A 24784-nucleotide genomic window follows, 5' to 3' on the forward strand; every position below is an offset into this window, starting at 1 on the left:
AGTGAAACAATTCACAAGAAGAACTTGATATTTGCTTGCAGGTTCTATGACCCTGAAGTTCCACTCAATCTTTCTAAAGATGAACTGATCCAGTGAAGGTGGAAAAAAAGGAGAAGAGAAAGGGATGCCTCAAAACAAGTCTGAAAAATGTCATTCCGATATATTCTGCCTCCAATAAAGACAAACTCTAGTAGGCGAAATGTTGTCTTAATAAAAGTAATAAATTGCTATGTCTGGGAGACTCCCATAGAAGCATGTTGTGCATTTTCTCATTTTATTATATTTCTACAAGCATCTAAGGCAGGGGTCCTCAAACTACGGCCCACGGGGCACATCCAGCTCACCTTGTCTTTCGATCGGTGGCGGTATAGTGGTTGCTCACACGAGAAGGAGAATCTCCTTCTCGCACAACTTTTCCACAGTCATCGGAGGAGGAAAGATTGTGGGATTATAATGCTGACGTCATCCCACACAGTTTCCTCTTTCGATGGCTGAGGAGTGTCACACTCCTGCCTGTGAGTAGCAGGAAAGAAGAAGACAGAAGAGAAGTGAGAACAGCAGGTAAGTGTGTTTAGGGGAGAAGAGGGGGCCCTCACCTTTCAAGAAATAAAATTAGGCCAATTTTGGAAACTAGTAGAAACAAATGTCTTTGTATTGAATTTGTGATTTATCTACTACAGTCTTTATTATAACATCCAAAATCAAGTCTTTCTATACCTTTTTAAATTTTAATATATTTCAATTTTAGATAGCAAAAAACCTCCATTTAATCACTTACTAACATTATAACCATTATAATAAAAATTCACCCCTATCAAGTAAAAAAAAGGGACCGAGTCCTTTTTCTCTCTCACTTGATCCATTCGTTCATATTGTTTTCACACCATAGTCCGCCCCCCCAACAGTCTGAGGGACAATAAACTGGCCCCTTGTTTAAAGAGTCTGAGGACCCCTGATCTAAGGCTTGGCCTTTTGCATTTTATTTGCATTTGCTTGCTCCTACACCATTTCTTACCTCCTGCAATCAATACAGAGAACATCCAGCAGACTTTTCTTTAACTATTCTGCTGTCTGCAAAAATCTAAGCCTCTCCTTCACATGACACAATTGCCCAAAACCACATCAGGCAGATAGAAGGGTTACTTACCTGTAACCATGGTTCTTCAAGTGGTCATTCTGTGAATTCACACATAAAGGGTTAACCAGCGCCAGCGTAGGTCTCTTCGGAATGTTCCAGAGCTCTGAAAAAGAAACAAAGTTAGGGCTGCCTATACTGCGCATGCTCCGCCCACCCAAGCCTCAGTTCCGTTTATCCGCCACAGGTAAGCAATCCATGCTCGCGAACGCAGTGACGGATAGCGGGGAGGTCGGGTGGGTTGTGTGAATTCACAGAATGACCACTTGAAGAACCATGGTTACAGGTAAGTAACCCTTCTTTCTTCAGCGTGGTCTTCTGTGAATGCACACATAAAGGGTGACTAACAAGCTATCTTACCGGAGGGAGGGCCGTCACTGAAAGGCAGAAGACAGCACAGCTCTCCCAAATCGTGTCTCCTGTTTGGCCCTGAGATCCAGACGATAGTGTGAGATAAACGTGGATACTCGGGACCATGTAGCAGTCCTGCAGATATCTGACAAGTCCACACCACGAAGCAACGCCGCTGAAGAAGACACAGCTCTCGTGGAGTGAGCCCGTAGGCCATCTGGAGGTGTTCGATGTTGAAGGTCATAGGCCAAGGAGATAACCGAAACCAACCATCTAGAGAGTGAGGAGGAAGAAGCGGGAAGACCCTTCTTGTGACCGTAGAAACACAAGAAGAGTTTGGGTGATAGACGAAAGTCCTTGGTCCGAGAAACATAGAAAGAAAGAGCACGCCTGACATCTAGAGAGTGGAGCATGCGCTCAGTGTCAGTAGATGGTGAAGAGAAGAAGGTTGGCAGTATGAGAGGCTGATTCACGTGAAAGTCAGAAACCACTTTAGGAAGAAAGGAGACATCTGTATGAAGGATGACCTTGTCATGATAGAACTGTAGAAAAGGTTGGTCCGCTCTAAGTGCGGCTAGCTCACTGGCCCTCCTGGCCGAGGTAATCGCGACCAAAAACAACACCTTGAAGGATAACATCTTCAGATCGCAGGTAGCAAGTGGCTCAAAAGGTGGCCGCATCAGAGCTTGAAGGACCAAGTGGAGAGACCATTGTGGAACTGGTCGTTTGATTGGAGGCCTGGCGTGTGCAACCCCTTTAAGAAAAGTTTTAACAGTGGGGTGCGAAAACAGCCGAGATGCTGAAGATCCCGTGGGTTGAAAGGACACGATGGCAGCAACATAAACTTTGAGGGTGGACACAGATAAGTGAAAGTCGAACAGGTAACGCAAAAACTGCAACAGAGCCGAAAGGGAGGTAGGCGATGAAGGTAGACCCCTTTCGGAAGTGAACTTCAGGAAGCTCTTCCATTTGTAGCCATATAACAAGGAAGTAGAGTCCTTCCTAGACTTATCTAAAATCTCTTTGATTTCGGGCCTATTCTCCACGCTGTGAGATGAATCGTGTCGATATCGGGGTGGAGAATCTTCCCCGCATCCCGGGAAAGGAGATCTGGAAGAGAGGGGAGCTTGATGTAGTCCGATGAGAGTGTGAGCAGAGTGGGAAACCACGGCTGGCGTGGCCAGAAGGGCGCTATGAGAATCGCAGGGACAGGATCGTGAGAAAGCTTCACTATTGTCCTGTGAACCAGTGGGAATGGGGGGAAAAGGTAAAGAAGGCCCATTCTCCACGAGATCATGAAAGCATCCCCTTCCGAGTGCAGACCCCGTCCCGCCTTGGAGGCGTAACGAGGACACTTCTTGTTGCGCTCCGTCGCAAAAACGTCCAAGACCGGAGTACCCCAACGACGGCATAGATGAAGGAACACTGAAGGGTTGAGTTCCCATTCGTGCATCTGACTGCTGCGGCGGCTGAGCTCGTCCGCTCGTGAGTTGTCTTCTGTGGACACATGAATGGCTCGGAGAAAAATGTGGTGACGATAACACCATTCCCATAGAGTTATTGTTAGAAACAGTAGGGAGTGGGAGCGAGTGCCCCCCTGTTTGTTGAGGTAGTACATGGCCGTGGTGTTGTCTGTGACAACCTGAACACCACGGCCACGTACTAGTGGGAAGAAGGCTCTCAAGGCTTTGAAGATTGCTAGCACTTCTAGTAGGTTGATGTGGAACAGGCGCTCCTGGTGCGACCATAGAGCATGAACAGAATGACGGCCGCAGTGGGCTCCCCATCCTGTGGGGCTCGCATCCGAGGTGACCTGAACAGTCAATTTGAGAGGCCGAAAGGGGCGACCTACTTGCAGATGAGGGGCGTAGGTCCACCATTGAAGTTGTTGGGAGAGTTCCGGGGTGACTCTGAGACGTTTGTGTTGAGGATCTCGCAAGGGATTGAACAGAGATAGTAGCCAGACCTGAAGAGACCTGAGTTTCAGCCTGGCATGAGAAAGACAGGGGGTCGTGGATGACATCAGGCCCAGAAGGTGCTGAGCGTGTGCGGCAGGCACCTTTGCCCCTGGCTTGAACTTTTTTACAGCCTTGCGGATCTTTCGTATTCGGCTTCGCGGAAGAAAAATTCGGCCTTTGGAGGCATCTAGTTTTGCTCCGATGTAGTGGATGATCTTGGAGGGATTGAGATGGGATTTGTCGTAATTCACAGTAAGGCCCAGACTGTGTAGCACCTGAAGGGTGTAGTTGGTGTTTCTTGCGGCTTGACGTTTTGATGATGCGACGAGCAACCAATCGTCGATGTACGGGAACACCTGCACGCCGTGCAACCTTAGAAACGCTGCAACAGGTGCCATACATTTTGTAAAAGTACGGGGAGCTGTGGCCAAACCGAAGGGAAGGGCGAGAAACTGGTAAACGACATCTTGAAAAATGAACCTGAGAAATTTGCGATGAGCGGGATGAATGGTAATATGAAAGTAAGCGTCCTTTAGGTCTATTACGGTGAACCAGTTTTTTCTTTTTAGGAGGTGGATGATGGATTCCAACGTCACCATGCGGAAGCGACGGGTATGCAGGTAAGTGTTGAGAAGCCTGAGATCCAGAATGGGGCGTATGCCTCCTCCTTTTTTGGGAACAGCGAAATATCTGGAATAGAAGCCGTTTAAGATGTCTCTTGCAGGGACGCGTTGGATAGCATCTTTCTCCAGTAACGAATTTACCTCCTCTTGTAGGGCGGAGTCGAAAGAAGTAAATTCTAAATGACCCAAAGGAGGACGGTCGAGAAATTCCAGTCTGTACCCGGAGGAGATTATATCTAGAACCCAGGAATCGTTTGTGATGGCGGACCAGTTTGAGAAGAACGGTTGGAGCCTTGTATCGGAGCCGAGGAAGGAGGAAATCGGAGGTAAGTCAAAGAAAATGTTTTTGTTTCTTGGCAGGTGGTTTGTAAGATTGGCGTCGTTGAGAGGGCTGATTACGGTAAGTCTGCGAGGTGGTAGGGGCAGACGTCACCCTGGATTGAGACTGATTCTTGTAGGTTCTGAACTGAGGAGAATGCTGATAACGGTTAGGTGACCGTTTCCAGTATGGTTTAGAAAACCTGGGTTGAGGCTGAATGTAGTAAGACTTGGCAGTCTTTTTAGCCTTGTGAACATCCTCGAGATGACTGTCGGTTTTACTATGGAAAAGACCTGAGGCATCAAAGGGTAGATCTTCAACTTTGGCTTTTACATCCTCTAAAATGTTTGCAGATCGTAGCCAAGCGTGCCTGCGAAGTGATACGCAGGAGACTAAAATTCTGGCAGCCGCCTCCACAGAATGCCTAGTGGCGATTCTTTGATGTTTCGAGACAGTCTGCGCTTCCTCGTAGGTGTTCATATAGCCCTGCTTGACTTCATCAGGTAACAGTTTCAAGGCAGGCATGATCTTGAGCCACAGCTGTTTTTGATATGCACCGAGGGCCGTCTGATAGTTAGCCACACGTAAAACAAAGGAGATGAGAGAATAAAGCCTCCTGCCCAACATTTCCAGTTTTCTGCCTTCCTTGTTAGTTGGTACAACGTGGGCACGCCCGGAAGGTTTGGAGCAGCTAGATTCCACAATGAGAGAGTTCGGGATAGGATGCTTCAGGAGAAATTTAGCGTCCTCGTCATTAATCCTATACATGTTTTCAGTTCTTTTAGGGAGGGGAACCGATGAGGAAGGGTGTTCCCAGAAGTCTTTGATGATTGAAAGCAATGCTGGGAGATAAGAAAGGCTGGGTGGAGGAGATCTTTCTTTATTAATGTCCCCAAAGATGAGGTCTTCCTCTGGGGGTGGGGGCTCATCCATGCGAAGCTTAAGAGCCTTGGCTAAACGTGCCAGCATCTGAGAATATGAGGAGAAGTCTTCAGATGGGGATGACTCATGGGGATCACCGGTGTCGGATCCCACTGTTTCTCCAAGGGGTAAATCATCCAGTTTAGGTCTTTCAGATGGGGTCTCCTCGGAGACAGAATCCTGAGACGAAAAGGGGGAGTCATCCTCCGACGAAGAGATCCCATGCTTTTTAGGACGTCGAGGTTCGACGTCGAGTCGGGGAGTCGGCTGCGGTTGGGGTGCCGGGATGGATGGGAGAGGAGGCTGAGGAGGCCGATCGGGTCCGGGGAGTTGCGGGGCAGCTGGGCCGAGAGGGCGCTGCCGCCGACGTCGACGCTTCCGCGGTGGCGACGAGTCCGAAGCGGAAGAAGCAGAAGATGACACATAGATGTACTTGACGCGTCGACGTCGATGGCGGCGAGGCGTCGACGCAGAAGATGACGAGGTCGATGAACGCCTCCGACGATGGTGACGACGTCGTTTGCGCCGTCCCGACGAGGTCGATGACGAATCAGATGAGGAATGCCGGCGACGTCGGGAACGGTGGTGTCTCTCGACACTCCCCCTGTGCGACGACCGATGTCGATCGCGCGAAAGGTGTTTGCGCTTCTCCTTGTTCTTGCGCGGGATCGAGGGGGAGTGCGAAGGCAACGGAGACACGGAATGAGCCGGAGATGGCCGCCCAGAGGAAATAGGGCTAGAATGGCCAGAACCCAAGCTTGTAGTGGCTCGTACAAGCTGACTTGGCGTGGGAGAGGGAGCGCCAAGGGGTCGAATTGGCTCAGCCTGCCTTGGAGGGATTGGTGTAGTCGCCTCCGATGTAGAACCCTTATCCCGTAGAGAAGCTTCCAAGATAGGAGAAAGCAGGGATAGGGAGGCAGGCATGGCTTGACTTGGTGCGTCCAGAGATTTCACTGACGCTTTTGTCTTCAATTGTTTTGCAGACTTGGGAGCGGAGCCCGCCTGAGCTGCAGAAGATTTCTTAGCCTTTGAGGATCTTTTTGGAGGCTTAGCAGCTGGAGCGTCTGTCGCCTTAGGCGCTGACTGCGAGGTAAGCTCCTGCCCTGTGGAGGTAGACGGGGAAGCCGAGGGGAGCTCCATGGCTGAGGGTTTAGAAGCCGAAAGAGCCGCGTCCCACAGATGGAGCTGAAGGCGTCTCTGCCGAGCTTTCAGGGCAGCCCTGGTGAACGCTTTACAGTGTCTGCAGTCCTGAGGAGAATGCGATTCACCAAGGCAGATCAAACAAGTGTCGTGCCCGTCCTGATGAGGGATCTTAGCTGAACAGAGCACGCACTTTCTGAAAGGGCCCGATGGTGGTGGGGGCATAAGGAAGGCAAGCAGGCGTCCGTTAAAAAGGGCGGGAAAAACCAATGGAAGCCCAAAGGGGCGAAAAGAAAGGGAAAAAACGTTACCAGTCCAAACAGTAGGCAGCAGAGTAGTCGGTAAACAGGCTAGGGTCAAAAACCCAGATGAACAAGCCAATAATTAGCGGATTAAGAACAATCTAACGAGCTGAGAACCAAAGAGAACCACTTCAGCCGGCGGAGAAATGGAACTGAGGCTTGGGTGGGCGGAGCATGCGCAGTATAGGCAGCCCTAACTTTGTTTCTTTTTCAGAGCTCTGGAACATTCCGAAGAGACCTACGCTGGCGCTGGTTAACCCTTTATGTGTGCATTCACAGAAGACCACGCTGAAGAAGCAGTACTTCAGTTACACAGTTATTTAGCATCATGAATGAGATTTAGCCACAGCTTTCCAATTTACATCACTACGTAAGTGCATCTCGAACAAGTCAGGTATTGATTATTACCTCCATGGTAATGAAACACAAAGACACAGCAATTATTTTAGAAAGCCATATAGGATTTTTGGTTTTGGACTTTGTTTTTCTACTAAAATCCCAATTCATGAACGTGGACAGATGCTTGGCAGCAACTCATTAACTACATCCTTAAACTACTCTTTTAAATGGAACCTTTTGTTCACCTTTCAAGTATCCAATAACGCAGGTGCCTGCAATGCACTTTCAGTATTTCCTTCTTACAGTCCTTGCAGATTGTGGAACATTCACCCTTTTGGATTACAACTTCCAGAATCCCCCAGCCAGCATGGCCATGGATGGGGCTAGTCTCCCTCCCCTCAGAAATATAGTTTCCAAGCTCTAAATATTTGCTTATGTACTAACTCTGAAACATCTGGAGGGGAAGGATAGACATTTCAAAAAAAAAGGGAGACATGCCCCAGCAACGTTGTACTGAAAAACTGCAAGTCCTTCTGCCCTTTATATACTTGCATTTGAATGCATTAAGAGTTCCTAGACTGTTTTACAGAACAGGAAAACTGATGGAGGGACACAGAGCACATATACACCATTGTTAATATTTTTCCCCCATATGGAGCTACAATCACAGAAGCAGATCCTTGGCAAGGTGCCCGTCATGGCCCTGTTTGTGTGAGCAGCTCCACAAGCAATCACCTTGCCAAATAACTATTTCTGCAACTGCAGTTCTGCAAGCAGTAAAGACCAACAGGACACCGACCCTTTGCTTTTACACAGAAGCATTTCAAGTAAATGGTTGTACAAAATGATATGACGCTCTAGATCACAGGCACGCACTACTGTCTTTGCCAGCTGAAAGCATTTCACAGAGGTTTCTGGTAGAGGTTTACCTCAGGCTTGCTTCTAAAGATTTGTGCAAAGATCACTAAGCTAAGAGCCTTTTGTAGCCAAAATGACAATAAGAGGCCATCCATAGGCTAAACTAGACAAGATTCAGGAACCATTTCCTACCTTTTCCTCTCCTGCTGAAATACAGCTGAGAGATGGGGTGCTGTAAATTTGGTTAGGGAAGCACTGGTAGAGTAGAGGAGTATTTGAGTCCTCCTGTTTATTAAAACCAATCTCTTCTCCTAAGCTTCCACTACCTTCTAAGTCCCTCCAGTTTCATCTGTTCCAAACTTTTACACACAGTCATGAGGACCAGAAACTTATTTTCAAAATGAAAAACCACTGCAAACAACTAAATAGATAGAATACATCACTCTATGTTCAAAAGATAGCAAAACAGAGTGGTACATGGATGAGGTACTACTCCTCAAGCAGAAAGTTACTTAAAAGAGCTCAAATTCATTCCCCAAACTCAATTAGTTTCCATCTGATCATAGCTCACCTGAGTTCTTTTGAAGCAAACTGATTTGGGCATGGAAGAAACCGTCATCTTCTTCAAGTCCTCATCCATGATGTCTAATGCAAGGGATTTCCTGACCTTCTTAATGGGACTCCTATGCAGCTGTAGAGACAAAAGAATATTTAACCTCTAACAAAAAGCAAACAGAAAAAATGATTTGTGAGCTAAAGCCATCTTAAATGATAGGAAACTGTTGTGAAGGCTGGAACATTTAGATATCAATAAGTCATAGGGAATGAAGGTCTATACAGTGGTGCCTCACAAGACGGGTGCTCCGTTTAATGACGAATCCGCATTACGAGGTTTTTGCGATCGCAAAACGTTTTGAATGGGGGAATTTCACTGCGCGATGATCGGTTCCCTGTTTCGGGAACCGATTTTCGCTTCCCGATGATCAAAACAGCTGATTGCCGGGGTTTCAAAATGGCCGCCGGGTGCTCAAAATGGCTCCCCGCTGTGTTTAGGAGCCATTTTTCGCTGCACAGGCACCCGAAAATGGCCGCCCCTATGGAGGATCTTCGCTGGACGGTGAGTTCTTAGCCAATTGGAACGCATTAACCAGGTTTCAATGGCTTTTTTATTTTTGCTTTATGACGTTTTCGTTCTACAGCAATTTTGCTGGAACGAATTAACGTAATGTGAGGCACCACTGTAATTTATTAATTTTAAATGACAGGGAACTTCTGTGAAGACTAGAACATTCAGGTATCAATGTGTGGGGAATGATTGTAGCTGAATCATTATGGGGAATGACTGTAGCTGAATAAACTGGTGGCAGATGCCAATGAAAATCCTTCCACACAAGGGTTGGACATACAAAGTCACCACGTTAGCGAGTATGTTGTCTTTTGCAGCTCAGTATTTAAGGAACAGAAAATGGCAGAAACACAGCCATGGCCTACTCTTGACGGCATCACTGAGCTCAGATCAAAACAAACCCTTCCAGTACAAAGAGGGGCCATGCAGAGATGGCCAGTTCCAAAATCAGCTCCTACAGATGGATTGACTTCAGCAAAGCCATTCACTTCAGTGCTGTTCGACCAACAAAGCTCTCCTCAGGAGAGAGCCCACACCAATCATCCTACTTCTTTTTACATTTTGTGTAAGAGGTTGCTTTTGCTTCATATTCCTCTAAATTCTAGATGCATTTCCATACTTCTAAAAGGATTCTGACACTAACTTATACGTGGGAGACTGGAAGCGGTAGCTTTTAGTATGGGTGATAGTCTCAGGGGAAAGTGTCCCTGTATTACGAATCTGGCTGTGGTCACCTGAAATACCCATGCAAGGTGAGGAAGTTTAAAATTTGGCACCACTCATTCAATGGTCAATGGGGGTCAATGGTAAAAGATCCCTGTAAACCCTGTTTATTTCATAATTACAGTCGTGCCCCATTTTACGATTGCCCCACATTAGGATGAAAACGCATTACGACGATCGCAAAACGGTGGTATGAATAGGGTTTTTTTCGCTTTGCGATGATCGGCTCCCTGCTGCGGGAACCAATTCTTCACAAAACAATAATTTGCAGACAGCTGACCGGCAGTTTCAAAATGGCTGCCGGGTAAATAAAATGGGTCCCCGCTGTTTTCTAGGACGGATTCCTAGCTGCACAGGCACGGAAAATGGCCGCCCTATGGAGGATCTTCGCTGGACGGTGAGTTTCCAGCCCATTGGAACGCATTGAAGGGGTTTCAATGCGTTTCAATGGGCTTTTTATTTTCGCATTACGATGTTTTCGTTCTACAGTGATTTTGCTGGAACGAATTAACATCGTAATGCAAGGCACCATTGTAACTAAGTATGGAACTAGCACTGCTAATTCAGCAAGTTAGTCACTTTCAGTTTTTAACATTAGCAACAATGAACTGACTTCCCAACTCCTTTCTAATGTTTTACAAAATAACTTTCAAACTTAGCCTTTCAAGGACTGCTTCTGACCGGCTGGGACTCCACCTTCCTGCTCCTCAAGGAAATGCAATCCTCAAGAGAAAAAGTCCCACTCCTTATGTACAACATTGTAGGCCTCCACAACAAGAATGTCGATATGAGAAGAGCTTGCTAAAGGTAAAAGTCGAAGGCTCCAGTTCCTTGATTCATGCAATAGATCACAGCATGAGCAGTTTGAATTTTTTTCCCCTCCCTTGGGCAGAGAGGAAGTTGGGCTGCCAAAGCATAGATTTTCACTTGCACAACAAGAGATCTGGGAATCCAGCACTCATGTGCCATCAGAGCATCCTGCTTCACCAGCACCCAGTAGGGTTCCAGCCTAAATTACTAATACAGCACATTAACCCTCTAACATGAAACGTATACCAAAAGCATTTATTTTGGGAAATAAAGGATTTGTGTTTTCGAAAGGGGATGGGGAACACATTGTTAGAGAGGAACAGTCTGGCTGACCCAGATTCTTAATGGTCTTAAACCCAGTAATGGCTTGGTCTGATTTTGCAGAACTCAAGGATGATTTAAAGAAGAAAGTACACAGTAAGTATTCTAAATAAGATGCTTACCCCCTGTTTTCTCTTCTGTTTCTCTGGCTTCATATCATCTTCTATAATCAGCTCAATGCCAGTCTCACTTCTTAGTACCTCTTTTAAATCCTCTTCCAGACTAGGGGTTTGTGGCTAATTCAGGACGCAGAAGAAAACATGTATGAAGTGGTCAGTAGCACAGTGTTGTTAAATAGATCAACAGTGTAGCAGTATTTTGTTCTCCGAGTTTATGAAAATTTATTTTTTGGACTAGAACTCTCAAAATCCCCCAACTAGCATCCTCCCGCCTGATCAATTCCAGGAGTTGTGTAAAGTAATTCTTATTTATTTAAAATATTTTAAACCCATCTTTCTCCTCAAATAGGACCCAAGGGTGGCTTATATCATTAAAAAGCAATATTTAATGTTAAAAACAGTAAGCATGCAAATACTATAAAGGATCAAAGAAATGCCTCACTAAAAAACAGTAAACATAAATAACACCAAAGCACATTCAAAGCAATAAGGTACAACAATCTATTTAAAAAAACCACTCAGGCTGCCAGTCATACAGGCAAAGCTTGCCTAAAGAGAAAGATCTTTGCCTGCTTGCGGTAGGACAGCAAAGATGGGGCTAGCCGGGCCTCCTGTCAGAGGAAGTTCCAAAGTCTGGCGGCAGCAACAGAGAAGGCCCTCTCCCATTTCCCTACCACACACCTATGAAGGCAAGGGGATTGAGAAAGGACTCTCCTGATTATCTTAACAGCTGGGCAAGCCCATAAAGGAAGATGCGGTCCTTGAGACAGCTTGGATCCAAGCTATTTAGACTCTTCCAAGGTCTCTGTTTGAGGGACGTGGTGGTGCTGCGGGCTAAACCGCAGAAGCCTGTGCTGCAGGGTCAGAAGACCAAGCAGTCCTAAGATCGAATCCACGCGGCAGAGTGAGCGCCCATCGCTTGTCCCAGCTCCCGCCAACCTAGCGGTTCGAAAGCATGCAAATGCAGGTAGATATATAGGGACCACCTCGGTGGGAAGGTAACAGCACTCCGTGTCTAAGTTCCACTGGCCATGTGACCACGGAAGATTGTCTTCAGATAAAACGTTGGCTCTATGGCTTGGAAACGGGGATGAGCACCGCCCCCTAGAGTCGAACACGACTGGACAAAAATTGTCAGGGGGAACCTTTACCTTTTACCTAAGGTCTGTTATATGAACTAACACAAAAAATATAGCAACTAAATAAACCTCTGGAGATAAACCCCGCTTCAGCATAAAGACACATAGAGGAAACTTCTGGGGCCATGATGATAGCAGACTCTTGTCTGCAGCAGCTGTCGTGACTCTAAAACAGGCTCTTGCATCTAATTTCCAAAGCCCTCTGTAAATGCTCAGGTCACTTCTCTGGCAAAGCCATTTGGCCCTTCCCAAACAGCCCACTGGGCAGCAGAGGGATGATGGGAATTTTGTTGAGGATTTCTAATTGTTCATAGCACTGGAAATACACAAAAACACTACGTACATAGGAAAGATTAGTGAAGGGGCTTTGGTACATACCAAAGGCCTCATTGGGCCATACTTCTCTAGAGCATTCTTGAAAGGTGTAGGTGTGTGAGGTGTATTGTCTGCTATGTATTTCTGATCAGGTGTCACAAATCTGAAAGTACAAAAGAAGGAAATATTATGGATTGCCAGTTGAACACTGGGATCAGATAAACAGCTAAGGCATTGACTGAAACAAGGCAATTTTCTTAGGGTACTGCGGGAGTGAGTTAAAAAGAGAACATATTTGACTCGTCCCATGATAAGAGCCATTATTGGAAGAGGTTCATGACCTCAAACAGCCAGGAAACTCAAGGGATTTTTCATTTATTTTATTTATTTATGGATGACCTTAGGCTTCAAAAGATTGTTGTGACGATAAAACTGGCAGAAAAAAAATGCACTGTTTTCTACCTGGAGTTCAATATATGGTATAAATATAGCCCCACATATAAAAGGCTGCTGTTCACTCATGCCCTCCACGCTTCTAGTTTGCTCATGGGAAAGGTCAGTGTACACCTGTTTGTCCTGCTGCCAATACTGCATGCTCCGTTAGCAACGCTCCTGACTATTTGCATATCTGGAACACCTCCAGAGGGGCACTTTGGCAAATCCCAAACCTGGAGGCTACCTGGCAGACAGCTCCCAAACTCTACATGCATTCCTCAAAGCTCACTGCCTGCCCTTAGCCCTCTAATGCTGCCAAAGGGATGAGCGCCAGGCAGCATACACAGCAGTGTCAGGAGTGCAACTTATAAACAAAGTTCCACAGTCACTGCTCAGAGATGTTATTTTAGCCTGCACTCCCATAATCCCACAGCCGATAACAAGACTCAGGCTTTCTGGGAGTTGTAGTCCAACAACTAACTTCCTCAGGCTCAAATCTTTAGTGCTTTGGCAGCGCTGTTCAAGATATCTGAAGACCCACCACTGATGTATTCTATTCTTCTAAGTGGAAGAGTCAGTGGGGCTTGTAGAGGTCCCTCCTTTACATCCACAACTTATCTTCACTTTTACAAACAACTCCACCCACTAATTACTCTACCCAGTCAGATCACTGCAAAGCCCAGATGTTTCTGGTTGCAGGAGACCTGCTGGGATGAGAAGGACTGCATGGGACTTACGCAGAGTTCTTCTGGAGCAACGGGGTCTTGTCTCTGTGTAGCGGGGTAGTCACAATCACCTTCTGGCTGCACACAGGTGTGGAAGTTGAGGAGGGGTTCTCAAGATCTAGAGTGTCCTGTTTGGTCCAGAAGTTCAGGAACTGACAAATAAAGGCAATTTTAAGTAAGGAAGTGAAAACAATAACAATCACCATGGATAAGAAAAAAAGCTCAGAAAGAGGCTTGATTAACATTATGTAAGGGATGGATTGCTTTAAAATTCTTCTTGGTACAGGAAGAAAATACAGGAAAAGCCAAAGTACTTCCCAAAAGATACAAGTGACGAAAAACAGGATTCTAATTTCACTCTGTCATTTCAAAAGAGGCAAGAACTTTAGGGTTGGAAATTAGATGTTCACTAGAAGGGTTTATTTTGTTCTATTTTTTATTTTATTAAACTAAAAATACAAACATAAAGAAAAAACATAAAAAATATAATTTAAAAAAAAAAACACAAACAATACAATGATACATAATGTGCTTCCCTCAACTGGGAGAATCTGGAGATACAACCAATTATGGAGCCCCATTCCCCATCCAAAACCCTCACTAGAAGGGTTAAGGCTAGAGTGATGGGCTAGAGCAACAGCCTGAAGACAACAGTTCCTGCACCTATGTAGCCCCTACACATGAAAGAAAACCATGGCTATTTATCATGTCCTGCATCAAGCAGGGGGTTGACTCAATGGCCTTATAGGCCTCTTCCAACTTAATTATTCTATGATTTTATGTCCCGTATCAGAGGCAGAATATCTTGGTATATCAGTAGTTTGAAAGCATGACACACCAGGTGCAGAACATCCACCCCGGGCCTGAAGGTTTTCCATAGGCAATTATTTACTGTGAGAACAGTATCTAGATAGGGCTTTGGTCTGACCTAGCATGGCTCTTCTCGTGCACAGGAGACGATCTCAGTCTGAGTTACCACCCACTGGCAGCTTTGGTCCCACGTACCTGGGATGGCGAGAATGGCAACGTCTTGACAGGGGTGCTCTTGACTGGGGTGCTTTTTGGCGTCATGCTGTTATAGGAGTCCAGGAACGAGACACTGGTATTGGTGCCCCCTTCGGAAACAGGCGACAGGCTGACCTTCCTCTTCTTCTGACGCTTCAGGACCGATGGCGGTGTGCCAAAGCTCATGTCTGTGCAGGGGGAGATGGGGATGAGCTCACCCCTGCTGCCTTTGCTCAAATCTGAAATGGTGTGGCCATCCAAACGGTACTCTGTTACGTTTTGCGAGGAAGAGTAGGGCTTGATGGACGGCGGCCTATCTGGACTGTCATTGTTACTTGCCGTTGCAGACAGATCGTCAGGCAGGTCAAACTGAGAGAGATCACACCAACCATCTGGGTCCTGCCGGAACAGGAACATTCAGAAGACAGCAAGTGTATAACTTGAGACAAAGAAAGCTACAAGAGGAAAGGAAATACTGTAGGTAGCACAATAACTCAGTGCCAATACTTCCATTATATTGAACTATTATGCATCAAATCCACAGCCTCTTTCTGAAATCTGAATTGCTATGTACCAGCTTTCCCCAGCCTGGATCCCTTTAGATGTTTTGGACTGCAACCTGTCATTAGCCATCCTGACTAGAGATTATGTAAACTAAAGTCCAACTAGGGATGGGCACTTGATCTGCGGGACTCATTGACAAACCTGGCTGAAGCAGAACCTGTGACTTGGACTTGAATTGTGACTCAGTAACCAACCAAACCCTCCCTTTTGTTCTGGGAGAAAAACTTATTTTTAATAGGGACTTGGACTTAGGGCTTGGTACCAAAGACTCAGTCTCAGGACTAGGTACCAAATACTTGGACCCAAAGACTTGCCAACATCCCCAAGTCCAACTCACTTGGCAGGTCACAGGTAGGGAAAGCTGCTCTGTACAGCCTTGATAATATTAATGGACCTGTCTCACATGATGCTCTTAAAGGAGAGAATAATTATCAAGGTTTTTTTTCTCTTCTAAATATGTATGTTTGCCTGTATAAATACCAACCTTAGTTAGCAATTCATGATAGAATGGAGACCTGCAACGGTTTGGTTTACATACAGTATTTGCCACATTCACATCAAGACTTCCATAGGTATGTAACAACAACATGCTGTTCAGTCAGTTATGACTTATGGCGATCACTTGCAGGGTTTTCTAGATAGAGAGCACTCAGAAGTGGCTTACCATTCTTTTCTGCAGGGAATGCCCTGGAATTATGCAGGTTGCTGAAAGCTATACAGTCTGAGATCTTTTCCCAGGAGGCACAGTGGGGAATCAAACTCCCAACCTCTGGTATCTAACTCACTGAGCTTTCCAGCTGGCTACTTCCAAAAGTACATTGCACTAAATAAAATCTTTACAGTAAGACAGCTTCAATTCATAACTTCTTCACTAAGACAAAAACCCTTTATTTTGCATAGAAAAACAGAAAAGTATGTTTTGTTTCACTTCCAGCTTTCAACATATACTAGCAATATAAGCCTAAAAACCATGAATACTAAACGCCAGTAGTGAATTACTATGTTGTAGGGGAGTGGGATAAAAATTAAGACAACTCCCTGCAAATATCACAGTAGAGCCATTGATGAGAAATACAGTGGTGCCTCACATAACGATCGCTCCGTTTAGCGATGAAATCGCTTTGCGATGGACTTTTTGCCATCGCAAGAGCGATCGCTTTGCGATGGCCCCTATGGGGAAAATTCGCTTTGCGATTATCACGGGGGGGCGCTCCCCCACGATCATCGCAAAGGCCCTGACGGTCAGCTGTTCCAAAAAACAGGCTTTGCGCTGCTTGGTGTGAAGCGCTTGGGAGGAGGGAGGGAAGGAGGGGCGAAGGGCCTTGCCCCAATCCCCGCCTGCATCCCTGGGGCGGGCGCCAGCCAGAGTGCTGCAAAGGAGGAGGCGCCCGCCCGGGACCGGGTGGCAGCGGCTGAACGGGGGGGGCGCACCAGAGACCTCCTCCTCGCCCCGTCTGCGCCCCGCCAAGGAGACTGGTCGTCCGGGGTTGCCTGGCTGGCGGTCAGTGGTGCGCCCCTTCCCGGCTGCCTGCCTCCGAGCCCTCGCTGGCTGGAGACAGCCGTGCTCCCTCCCCCTCGCTCTCGCCTGGCCATGGAGACCGGGCTTCTGGGGCTGGCTGGCTGTGCTTTGCCATGATCGGTTCCCTGCTTTTTTAAACAGCTGATCGGCAGTTTCAAAATGGCTGCCCGCTGTTTTCTGGGACGGATTCCTCGTTTAACAGGCAGCCAAAATGGCTGCCCCTATGGAGGATCTTCGCTGAACGGTGATTTCCCCCCCATAGGAACGCATTAAATGGAGTTTAATGCGTTCCTATGGGGTTTTTTTTGCCTCGCATAGCGAGGAATCCGGATAGCAATGATTTTTTTAGAACGGATTAAGGTCGCTATGCGGGGCACCACTGTATAACCACATGCAATCTCACCACCCTTAAATATATTAGGGATAAATACACCAATCCATTTCTTACAGATTCAATCATGTCCAGAGCTTCTGTAATGGCAGGGAATGCAGGGGTGCACATGAAACTGCCTGCTTCCACCACCCACGTGTAGAACGAGGAATTGTCTTCAAGGGCATCATCAGGCGCTGTGCTTTCTGAGGGTTCTCCGACATCATCCTCTGCCAGGCTTTCAGGGGGCTGCTCTGAAGGCAGCATCTGCAACCCAACTGGCTCTTCATCCGTGGCTCTCTCTTCTTTAACTTCCAAGGTCTCAACAGGCCAACTAGTTAAAGTTTGCTGTGGAAGGCAGATGAGGATTTGCATCAGTAGCAAAGAACAAAAATGAAAAGTCAAGTTGTCTGCTATACTCAGAGAACAGCATGGTTGCAAAGCCAAGCAATAGAACAATGAGGGGAGCCTTTGGACCTAACAAGGTTACAGATTTCCCAAGAAGCCCAAGTCAGGATGGCCAAGGGTATGGAGTCATGGGAGTTGTAGTCCAAAACATCAGAGGAGCCAAAAAAGTTTCCCAACCTCCTTATCCAGTGAGGCATGAAGAAGGTCAAAGCTACTTAACACAACTAAATCAAGGTTTGCTGAGATTTCATTCTGCAAAGAAGATTCACAGAGGAAGAACATGCTTCTCAGTGTTCTCCAAACTCGTACCCCAGACATGATGGGATGTATCTGAAGAACTCTAGGTGAGGAAAGCAGTTTCCAAAGTATCTATTGTTTCAAATGAAGTAATCCATTTCTTTGTTTTCTCTATGAAATGCGTTTCTCCACAGCGAAACTTTGCTTGCTTAGAATTATCCAATTCTACCACCTTTCCCCACAATTATGCTTGAAAAGCTAGACCCTGCTGGATCACAATATGCAAAGTGTATCTCCTACTATGGAACAGTTTCATGCTAATGAAGAAAGCAGATCTGCAGTTGGCGGGCCTAAACCAATACCTGCACTACAAAGAATACTATCATCTTTCCTTAAAAGCCCTATTTCACTCTTTGATACATCGATCAAAACAAATAGTTTTGCAAAATGTCATACAGTTGTAAAATTGAAGCTTCCAACATTATGTATACGTAGCATACAAAAAGTGAATGGATTTATTTAAGATTGCACTGAGTATTGTGACATTTCCTCAGCTGGAAGGCTGCAAAACAAAATGTGTTTTGTAAGATACTACAGCTACTATATTTCCTAGGCTGTGCATGATCATGGAAGCAGAGAAATGCTTGCAATACCTGGTTTTCACCTTCCTGTACATTTTGGCTTTCCTTGCCTTCTACCTCTACCAGCAGGTAAAGCGGCTTGGATTCTTTCGCTTCATTAAGAAATCCACCTGTGTCCACCTTCCTTTTGATTGTAGAATTCCAGTGGTTTTTCACAGCATTGTCAGTCCTGTAGAACCAGTGATCGAAAGAGGCATATGTGCATCAAAGACCAAACACAAAAGGAGAAAAAGAGGCCTACCATTCTTCTGCTCAAGTAGTCCAAGAAGAGACCCTTAAACAGAGTAACAAGCCTACCTTCCAGGCAGCAATTTTGCAATCTCAGCCCATCGGTTCCCAAGAACTTTGTGAGCCTCATAAATTATATGGTCTTCCTCCTCTGTCCAGGATGACTTTTTCACCTCAGGGTTCAGATGGTTGTGCCAGCGCTCCCGACACTGTTTCCCCAGCCGGCCCTTCAAGTGTTTAGCGATGAGTGTCCATTGTTTTGTGCCATATTTTTTTACCAGTTCAATGACCTGGTGACAAAAATAAAATTATAATTTGTCCTTCACATCCAGCAGATGTACAAAGAATTGATGGATATTGTTATCATGGACAGTTTTTGCCATTCTCCCTCAATTCTAGCAACTCAGATTAGGTTAGGATTCTCCTATGTCTTGCCATTGATATGACGCCCAAGGCCAGCACAAGGTGGATCATGTCTACAAATATGCTATACCCTTCTCATTTTTCTCTTTCTCTGTGTTCATATTATGGAACTCTGCGAGTAATGGAGATGAGGCTAAGCAGGCTCTCCACCTAATGCACTTAATTCAGCTGGATATATCCATGGAGCCTATGCACTTATGTGAAGGGCTCCCTTGATGAACAAATCAAGAACCTTGGAAAAATAAAGCACCCAGCTAGATGGAGAGAGCATCCTAGACACACTGCAATACATGTGCAGAATCCATGCAGGCATTGGTAGTTCATGTTAAAGACAAAACTGCTGTTAGTGTCAATTAGCCAAATAAATAAGTAAACAGTACAAGCCTAGATAGGTTTACTCAGAAATTAAGCCCCAGAGTTCAGTGTGACTTATTCCTAAATAAGCATATGCAATACTCTATCCCAAAAAAAGAGCAACAGCAATTAAAGAATTAGGAGAGAATGAGGGTCTATATATTTTCCAAGGGGACTATTTAAGAAGCAAGTCAGTGTCTTAGCTGAAAAATACACAACTTGAGAACCACTATTACAGGGGATATAAATCCTCATTTTCACAAATAGCAGCAAACTCCGCTATGTCTTTGAAGTAACTGAGAACTGAACTAGTGAGAGTTTGGATCCTATGCCCAAGTATCGTAATATCTGCATACTGTATTCTTAAGCAGTTGGCGTCTCTGTAATTTCCACTCAAGTCTATCATTGCCATAATGCAATGATATGCAAAGATTTCATTGCCATTCAAAACATGGAGGTATTCTACTTGCAGAATAGACTCTATTAATGCAAAAATGATGACATTTTGGATTCTTCACCCATACAAGTAAACAATAAGTTACCTTCTGATCTTCTTGTTTAGTCCATGGACCTTTAACCAGAACAGGATTTAGCACCCTTAGCCAGCGGTATTGACACTGCTGTTCTGTGCGATTCTATTAAAAAATTTAAATAGGCACAAGTTAAATAGGAACATTTCTTGGGTAGACAACGAGAAAAGCCAAAGGCGACAGCAATAAACTACCTTATTCAACTCATAACTTTGCCTTCCTAACTCAGCTTCCCATTGTCTCTGTTTATAGAAAAACATGCACACACAAGATGACATCAAGAAAACTTACTCATCTTGAAAAAAAAACCCCTCAACTTACAGGAAAGTGACTTGCTAGGAACTTCCAATCATGTCCATACTGTGACACCAACGAATTCAGCAGCTCATCCTGAAAAAACATTATTCAGTCAGATTATTCACACATACAGACTGCATCACAACATGCTGTTTGAAACAGTTTCTCTAATATCCAAATAGAGTTGTGTATTACTGCACTATCAAATGCCACAGCAAATCTGAGGAACCTTTTGTACACGCTTTCAACCTAACTCCTACAATATCTTATCAATGGCCACGCTGCTTGGAATTCACAGGGCAAAACACTTTCCTTATTTGCTGTTTTTCTATCTTGCCCATTTAGAAAATATGTCTCAGAAGAGCACAGTGGCAATGGGAGCTACAGTCCAACAACATCTGGAGAACCACTCAATCCCCAGCCTGCAATATGGGTTTCTCCAGGTAGCAAATGCTGGATGGCTTCAAGGAGCTTCCAAGCATCTTCTGCCAAAGGCTGGTCTTGCTTAGACTCTAATCATATATTCCTCCATTTTCTTCTCCATGATTCATTCACACACGATGTACCTCTTCCCGCGACCATTTGACTTTACATCTGTTATCCCGTCGCTCCTGGACATCTGAATCCTGAGAATGCAGCTCATCTTCTGCTTCACTATTGCAAGCAATGTTTAAGGAAAAGACAGAGAAAGAAGACAGCGTTAGTCTGATACCGAATGATCTAAACCAGGGGTCTCCAAACTTTTCAGCATGAGGACCACATCATATACTATATTTTACACATTTTTGAGAGCCAAAGGAACACACACACATATGCAGACACAGGCTGAAGGGAACCGACCTGAGCCTGCAGTGTTCACTGGGCTGGATAAAAAGCCAAGCCAGGCCAGATGTGGCCCGCAAGCTGTAGTTTGGAGACCCCTGATCTAAACCACTGGCTCTGTTCATTCTGTCTTGTTTAGCCAAAAGGGTTTCAGTCAGCCAAATTACACTAGAGGACAATTATGCCAGATTATGTGATCTTGACCATGCATCTATGGTGTTATGTAATTTTAGGTACCCCCAAGGAAATTTTTCGGGACGGCATACTAGGCAGTTAAGTGTGCATAATAGGATTGCTGCCTTTGTTTTTTGCAGCAAAAACACAAGGAACAGATAGCCATGGCAGCAGGAGAGAAAGAATCACAAGTTACCTTCATAATGTACTTTTAGATGTACCCATCCTATTAGCAAATCCAGCAGCAGCCCTCAACTTGTGAAGTGTGGAGTGATTGCAAGCCCCATCAGCCCTACCTAGCTGCACATTCAATGGGAAGGAATACTGGGAGCTGCTGCCCAACAGCACCTAGAAACACAGTGCTTTGCCCAGCCTTGCCCTAGGGGCTCATCAACAAAGCCCACAGAGTGGAATGCATTTTTACTACAACTAACTTAAGAGCTGCCTAGTGTTTCAGATGGGAGTGGAATATAAAGCCAGCTGAGTAAGTAAAACTTGCACATGATCCACACCAGCTAGTGGCTGGGTGGGAAAGACCTTACCTAAATCAATAATTCAACCAGGATATACATGCATCTAACAAACACTTCTTTTACTGTGCATTTTCAACAGACCCCTGGGCAGTATTTAGGTATAATAAGTGCTAGCCTCAAGGTTGTCCATACAGTCTTTAACACAGCATTAAAGAAGTCTGAATAGGCACAGTAATTTCTTAACTGATATGCCTGCTGCTTTTTAAACACCTTGCAGGCAATAAACTGAACCTGGTCCCCAGAATTCAGCGATTATCAGGCTTATGACCTGCATCACTATCACCAGAGTCCATTAACAGAGGCGAGGTAGCCTGAATGGAATCAGTTCTGATAACAATTACCCCGTTTCCAACCAAGGTCAATTACATAATGGAGCCGCCCTACTTGTCAAAAATATCCACATGATAATAAATAAATAAATAAATAAATGGATCAGTAAGGGCAGAAGAATAAAGGGAGGAACCTTCTTTCCTTTTCCTTCCCCCACCCATCTTTTGGCGCAAAAGCTATCTGGTTCCTGTGCCCTTCCTAACAATTCACGCGGGCCATTTTTAAGCACCTTGCAGATTATGGCAGTTTCCCAAATCTCCTTCACATATTAAGCATCCAGGGCGTTATTTGCTACGTCTTATTCCTCTGCCTGCTTCCACCACGGTGGGGGATGGGTCAATGGAAGAGAAAAAAAGGGACTTCATTCTCTTTTTTGGGGGGGGGGAGAGCCTATTTTCTCGGAAGGCGGCAGAAGAACGATTCCCGCCGCCTCTCTTCTTTGCAATCAAATCCTAAGGTGCTTCTTCCCCCAAAAGGTGCAGCATTTGAACCCAATGCATGCAGTACAACTCACCGGCCAACTTTGCGGGACACCATGTCCTTTCCTGAATGAGCACCATCCGAGAGCCGAAACGGGACAAAAAAAATAAAAATAGGATCTCCCGGAGAAGGAAGAGGCAGCTGATTTTTTTGCAGCAGCCACCGCCACAGCGGGCGGGATGCTGCTTTTAAAAAGCCCCCTCCCCTCCTCTCCCGAAGGAGCGCGCGCCAAGCTCCGTTCCTTTTGCAGCAGCCAACCCGCTCGCTCGCTCGCGCCCGCCCGGGACACCAGAAGGCACTTTCCTATCTCGCGCCAACTCCACCCCAGCCAGCCACCTTTTCCGGCGTCATGACGTTACGTACGCGGGAGGGACGAGAAACATTGTATTATTGGACTAGAGGAGGGAAGGGAAAGGAGGTGGGGGAGGGAAGTGGCGCGCGCGGGCAAATTTGCAATCCCCGAAGGGCGCTCGCGCTGCCCAGGTTCTAGCAAGGCCTCCTAAATTAGCAGCACGTCTTACAGCAACACTATATGGAAACGTGCAAATAAGAGTATTTCAACCCGGTACGATCTGGTTCTCCTTTTAAAAGGGGGCCATTTATTTGGTTTAAAAATTCATCCTCTAAGAGAGCGTCCCTGGCTTTTTCCTTCTTCGATTAGTGCATTCCGGCTTTTTTAAATATTCGATTTATTTTCTCTCTTTTTTTGCCCCTTCAGAAAAAATACGTATCTGTGTGCAAGCATTCAAACACCGAAGGATTTCTTTAGGGCTTGTCGATAAGGTATTATAATTTACTATTTATTACATTCCTATATTCTGGCCTTCTTCCAGAAGGTTAGAAGGGTATGCAGGATGTGCCCTTTTGGGTTCTTAGGGTGGCATGTGAAGTCCTGGGTTCAAATGTCCACTCATCCTGGCATTTAACTAGCTTTATCTCTCAACTTACCCTACCTCGCAGGGTTGTTGGAATGATATAATGGGAGTGGGGAAATAAGACTGTGCTGCCTTCAGCTTCTTGGGAGGAAAAACCCGGAATAAGAATGATGCAGTATATATATTTTTTCTGCACAAATTCCCAAACTGGCTTATAGTTTTGAAACAGTAAAAATAAATGTCTTAAAAGCTATATTGGTGCTGAGATGCTACTTAGGGAGAAGAGAAAATACAAGAATACTGTAATCTACAACAGGACAACACAGAGAGAGATACATCATAGCACCACTTTTGGAATGGCAGCCCTGTTGATCTGTGCAGTTGTATCAACAAGAGGCACCAAAGCAAAGCAAAAACAGACAGAAGACAAAAATATTGTGGACCTTTAAGACTAACTGCTATATTTTAATGTGAGCTTTCTTAAGAAAATGAATGCTTTCCTCAGACTTGAGAGTGAGAATACAGAAACTATATGGCAAAACATTCTTATGTCTGAGGAAGTGGGCTTTTTTTTCCATGAAAGCTCACATTAAAACAGCAGTTAGTTTTTAAAGTGCCACTTGTCTTTATTATTTTTGCTTTTGTTTTGTGATTCTTATTGATAATATCACTTGTCAAGTAGCTCCTAGTTAAAACCAGACTGTATTGTCAGTGATTTAGAGGTGTGTTTTTTTAATTTTATGAAGAATGATCCTTTTTTTCAGGAGGCTTTGATGGTGAGTCTGTACTTTGGTTACAGATAAGCTCCCTTCACCCTGATGCCATTAAGCAAAATGAAGCAGCTGTCTCAGGCAGCAAAATGTGGGTCAACTGTTTATTTTGTTACTCTGTCATTTCAGAAACAAAGACAGAAAGAAGTGCTTATGGCATTTTCTTTCTCATGTGCCAAAATAACTGCACTTAGAGCTGAATTGGTGAACATGTCCTTTTGCTATTCTGCCTCAGGCAGCAAATTATCTTGAGTCAGCCCTCCAAAAAACATCCTACTTTTTAAGAAGTGAAAAACAACAACAGCAGAGATAGGGATGTTGGAACCAGATGTGGTGGCAAACCCAAAAGCCAGCCATGGTTCAAAGATCCTTTACACGTGTGTATCCAAACAAGTGAGTTCATACATGTGCTCTGAGAGCATATCTGGTAAGACTATCCTGTCTTGTATCAAGCAGCCCAGTTTCTACAGGAAAACAAGAGAGACTCAAATCCAACATCAGATATGGCAATATTCAAAAGACAGGGGACCATTTCAATCTCCTTGATCACTCTTGTCTCAGAGGT

The 24784-nt window shown here is 45.3% G+C and overlaps 1 protein-coding gene across 1 annotated transcript in view; it reads right to left on the reverse strand.

The window, feature by feature from the left end:
- The window catches only part of MYBL2 (MYB proto-oncogene like 2), a 26406-nt gene extending 3488 nt beyond the window's left edge, over window positions 1–22918 (reverse strand). The window contains exons 1-12 of the mRNA XM_020801092.3: window positions 22609–22918; window positions 20802–20889; window positions 20260–20328; window positions 19951–20043; window positions 18701–18921; window positions 18416–18572; window positions 17196–17465; window positions 14665–15063; window positions 13672–13811; window positions 12563–12662; window positions 11049–11162; window positions 8518–8637 (exon numbers count right to left, since the gene is read on the reverse strand). Of these exons, the coding sequence (XP_020656751.3) occupies window positions 8518–8637; window positions 11049–11162; window positions 12563–12662; window positions 13672–13811; window positions 14665–15063; window positions 17196–17465; window positions 18416–18572; window positions 18701–18921; window positions 19951–20043; window positions 20260–20328; window positions 20802–20889; window positions 22609–22631 (1794 nt within the window). The 5' untranslated portion in view covers window positions 22632–22918. The remainder of the gene's footprint in view (window positions 1–8517; window positions 8638–11048; window positions 11163–12562; window positions 12663–13671; window positions 13812–14664; window positions 15064–17195; window positions 17466–18415; window positions 18573–18700; window positions 18922–19950; window positions 20044–20259; window positions 20329–20801; window positions 20890–22608) is intronic.
- Between the last annotated feature and the right edge of the window lie 1866 nt (window positions 22919–24784).

The sequence above is a fragment of the Pogona vitticeps genome, chromosome 4, assembly GCF_051106095.1.
Source record: "Pogona vitticeps strain Pit_001003342236 chromosome 4, PviZW2.1, whole genome shotgun sequence".
Lineage (NCBI taxonomy): Eukaryota > Metazoa > Chordata > Lepidosauria > Squamata > Agamidae > Pogona > Pogona vitticeps.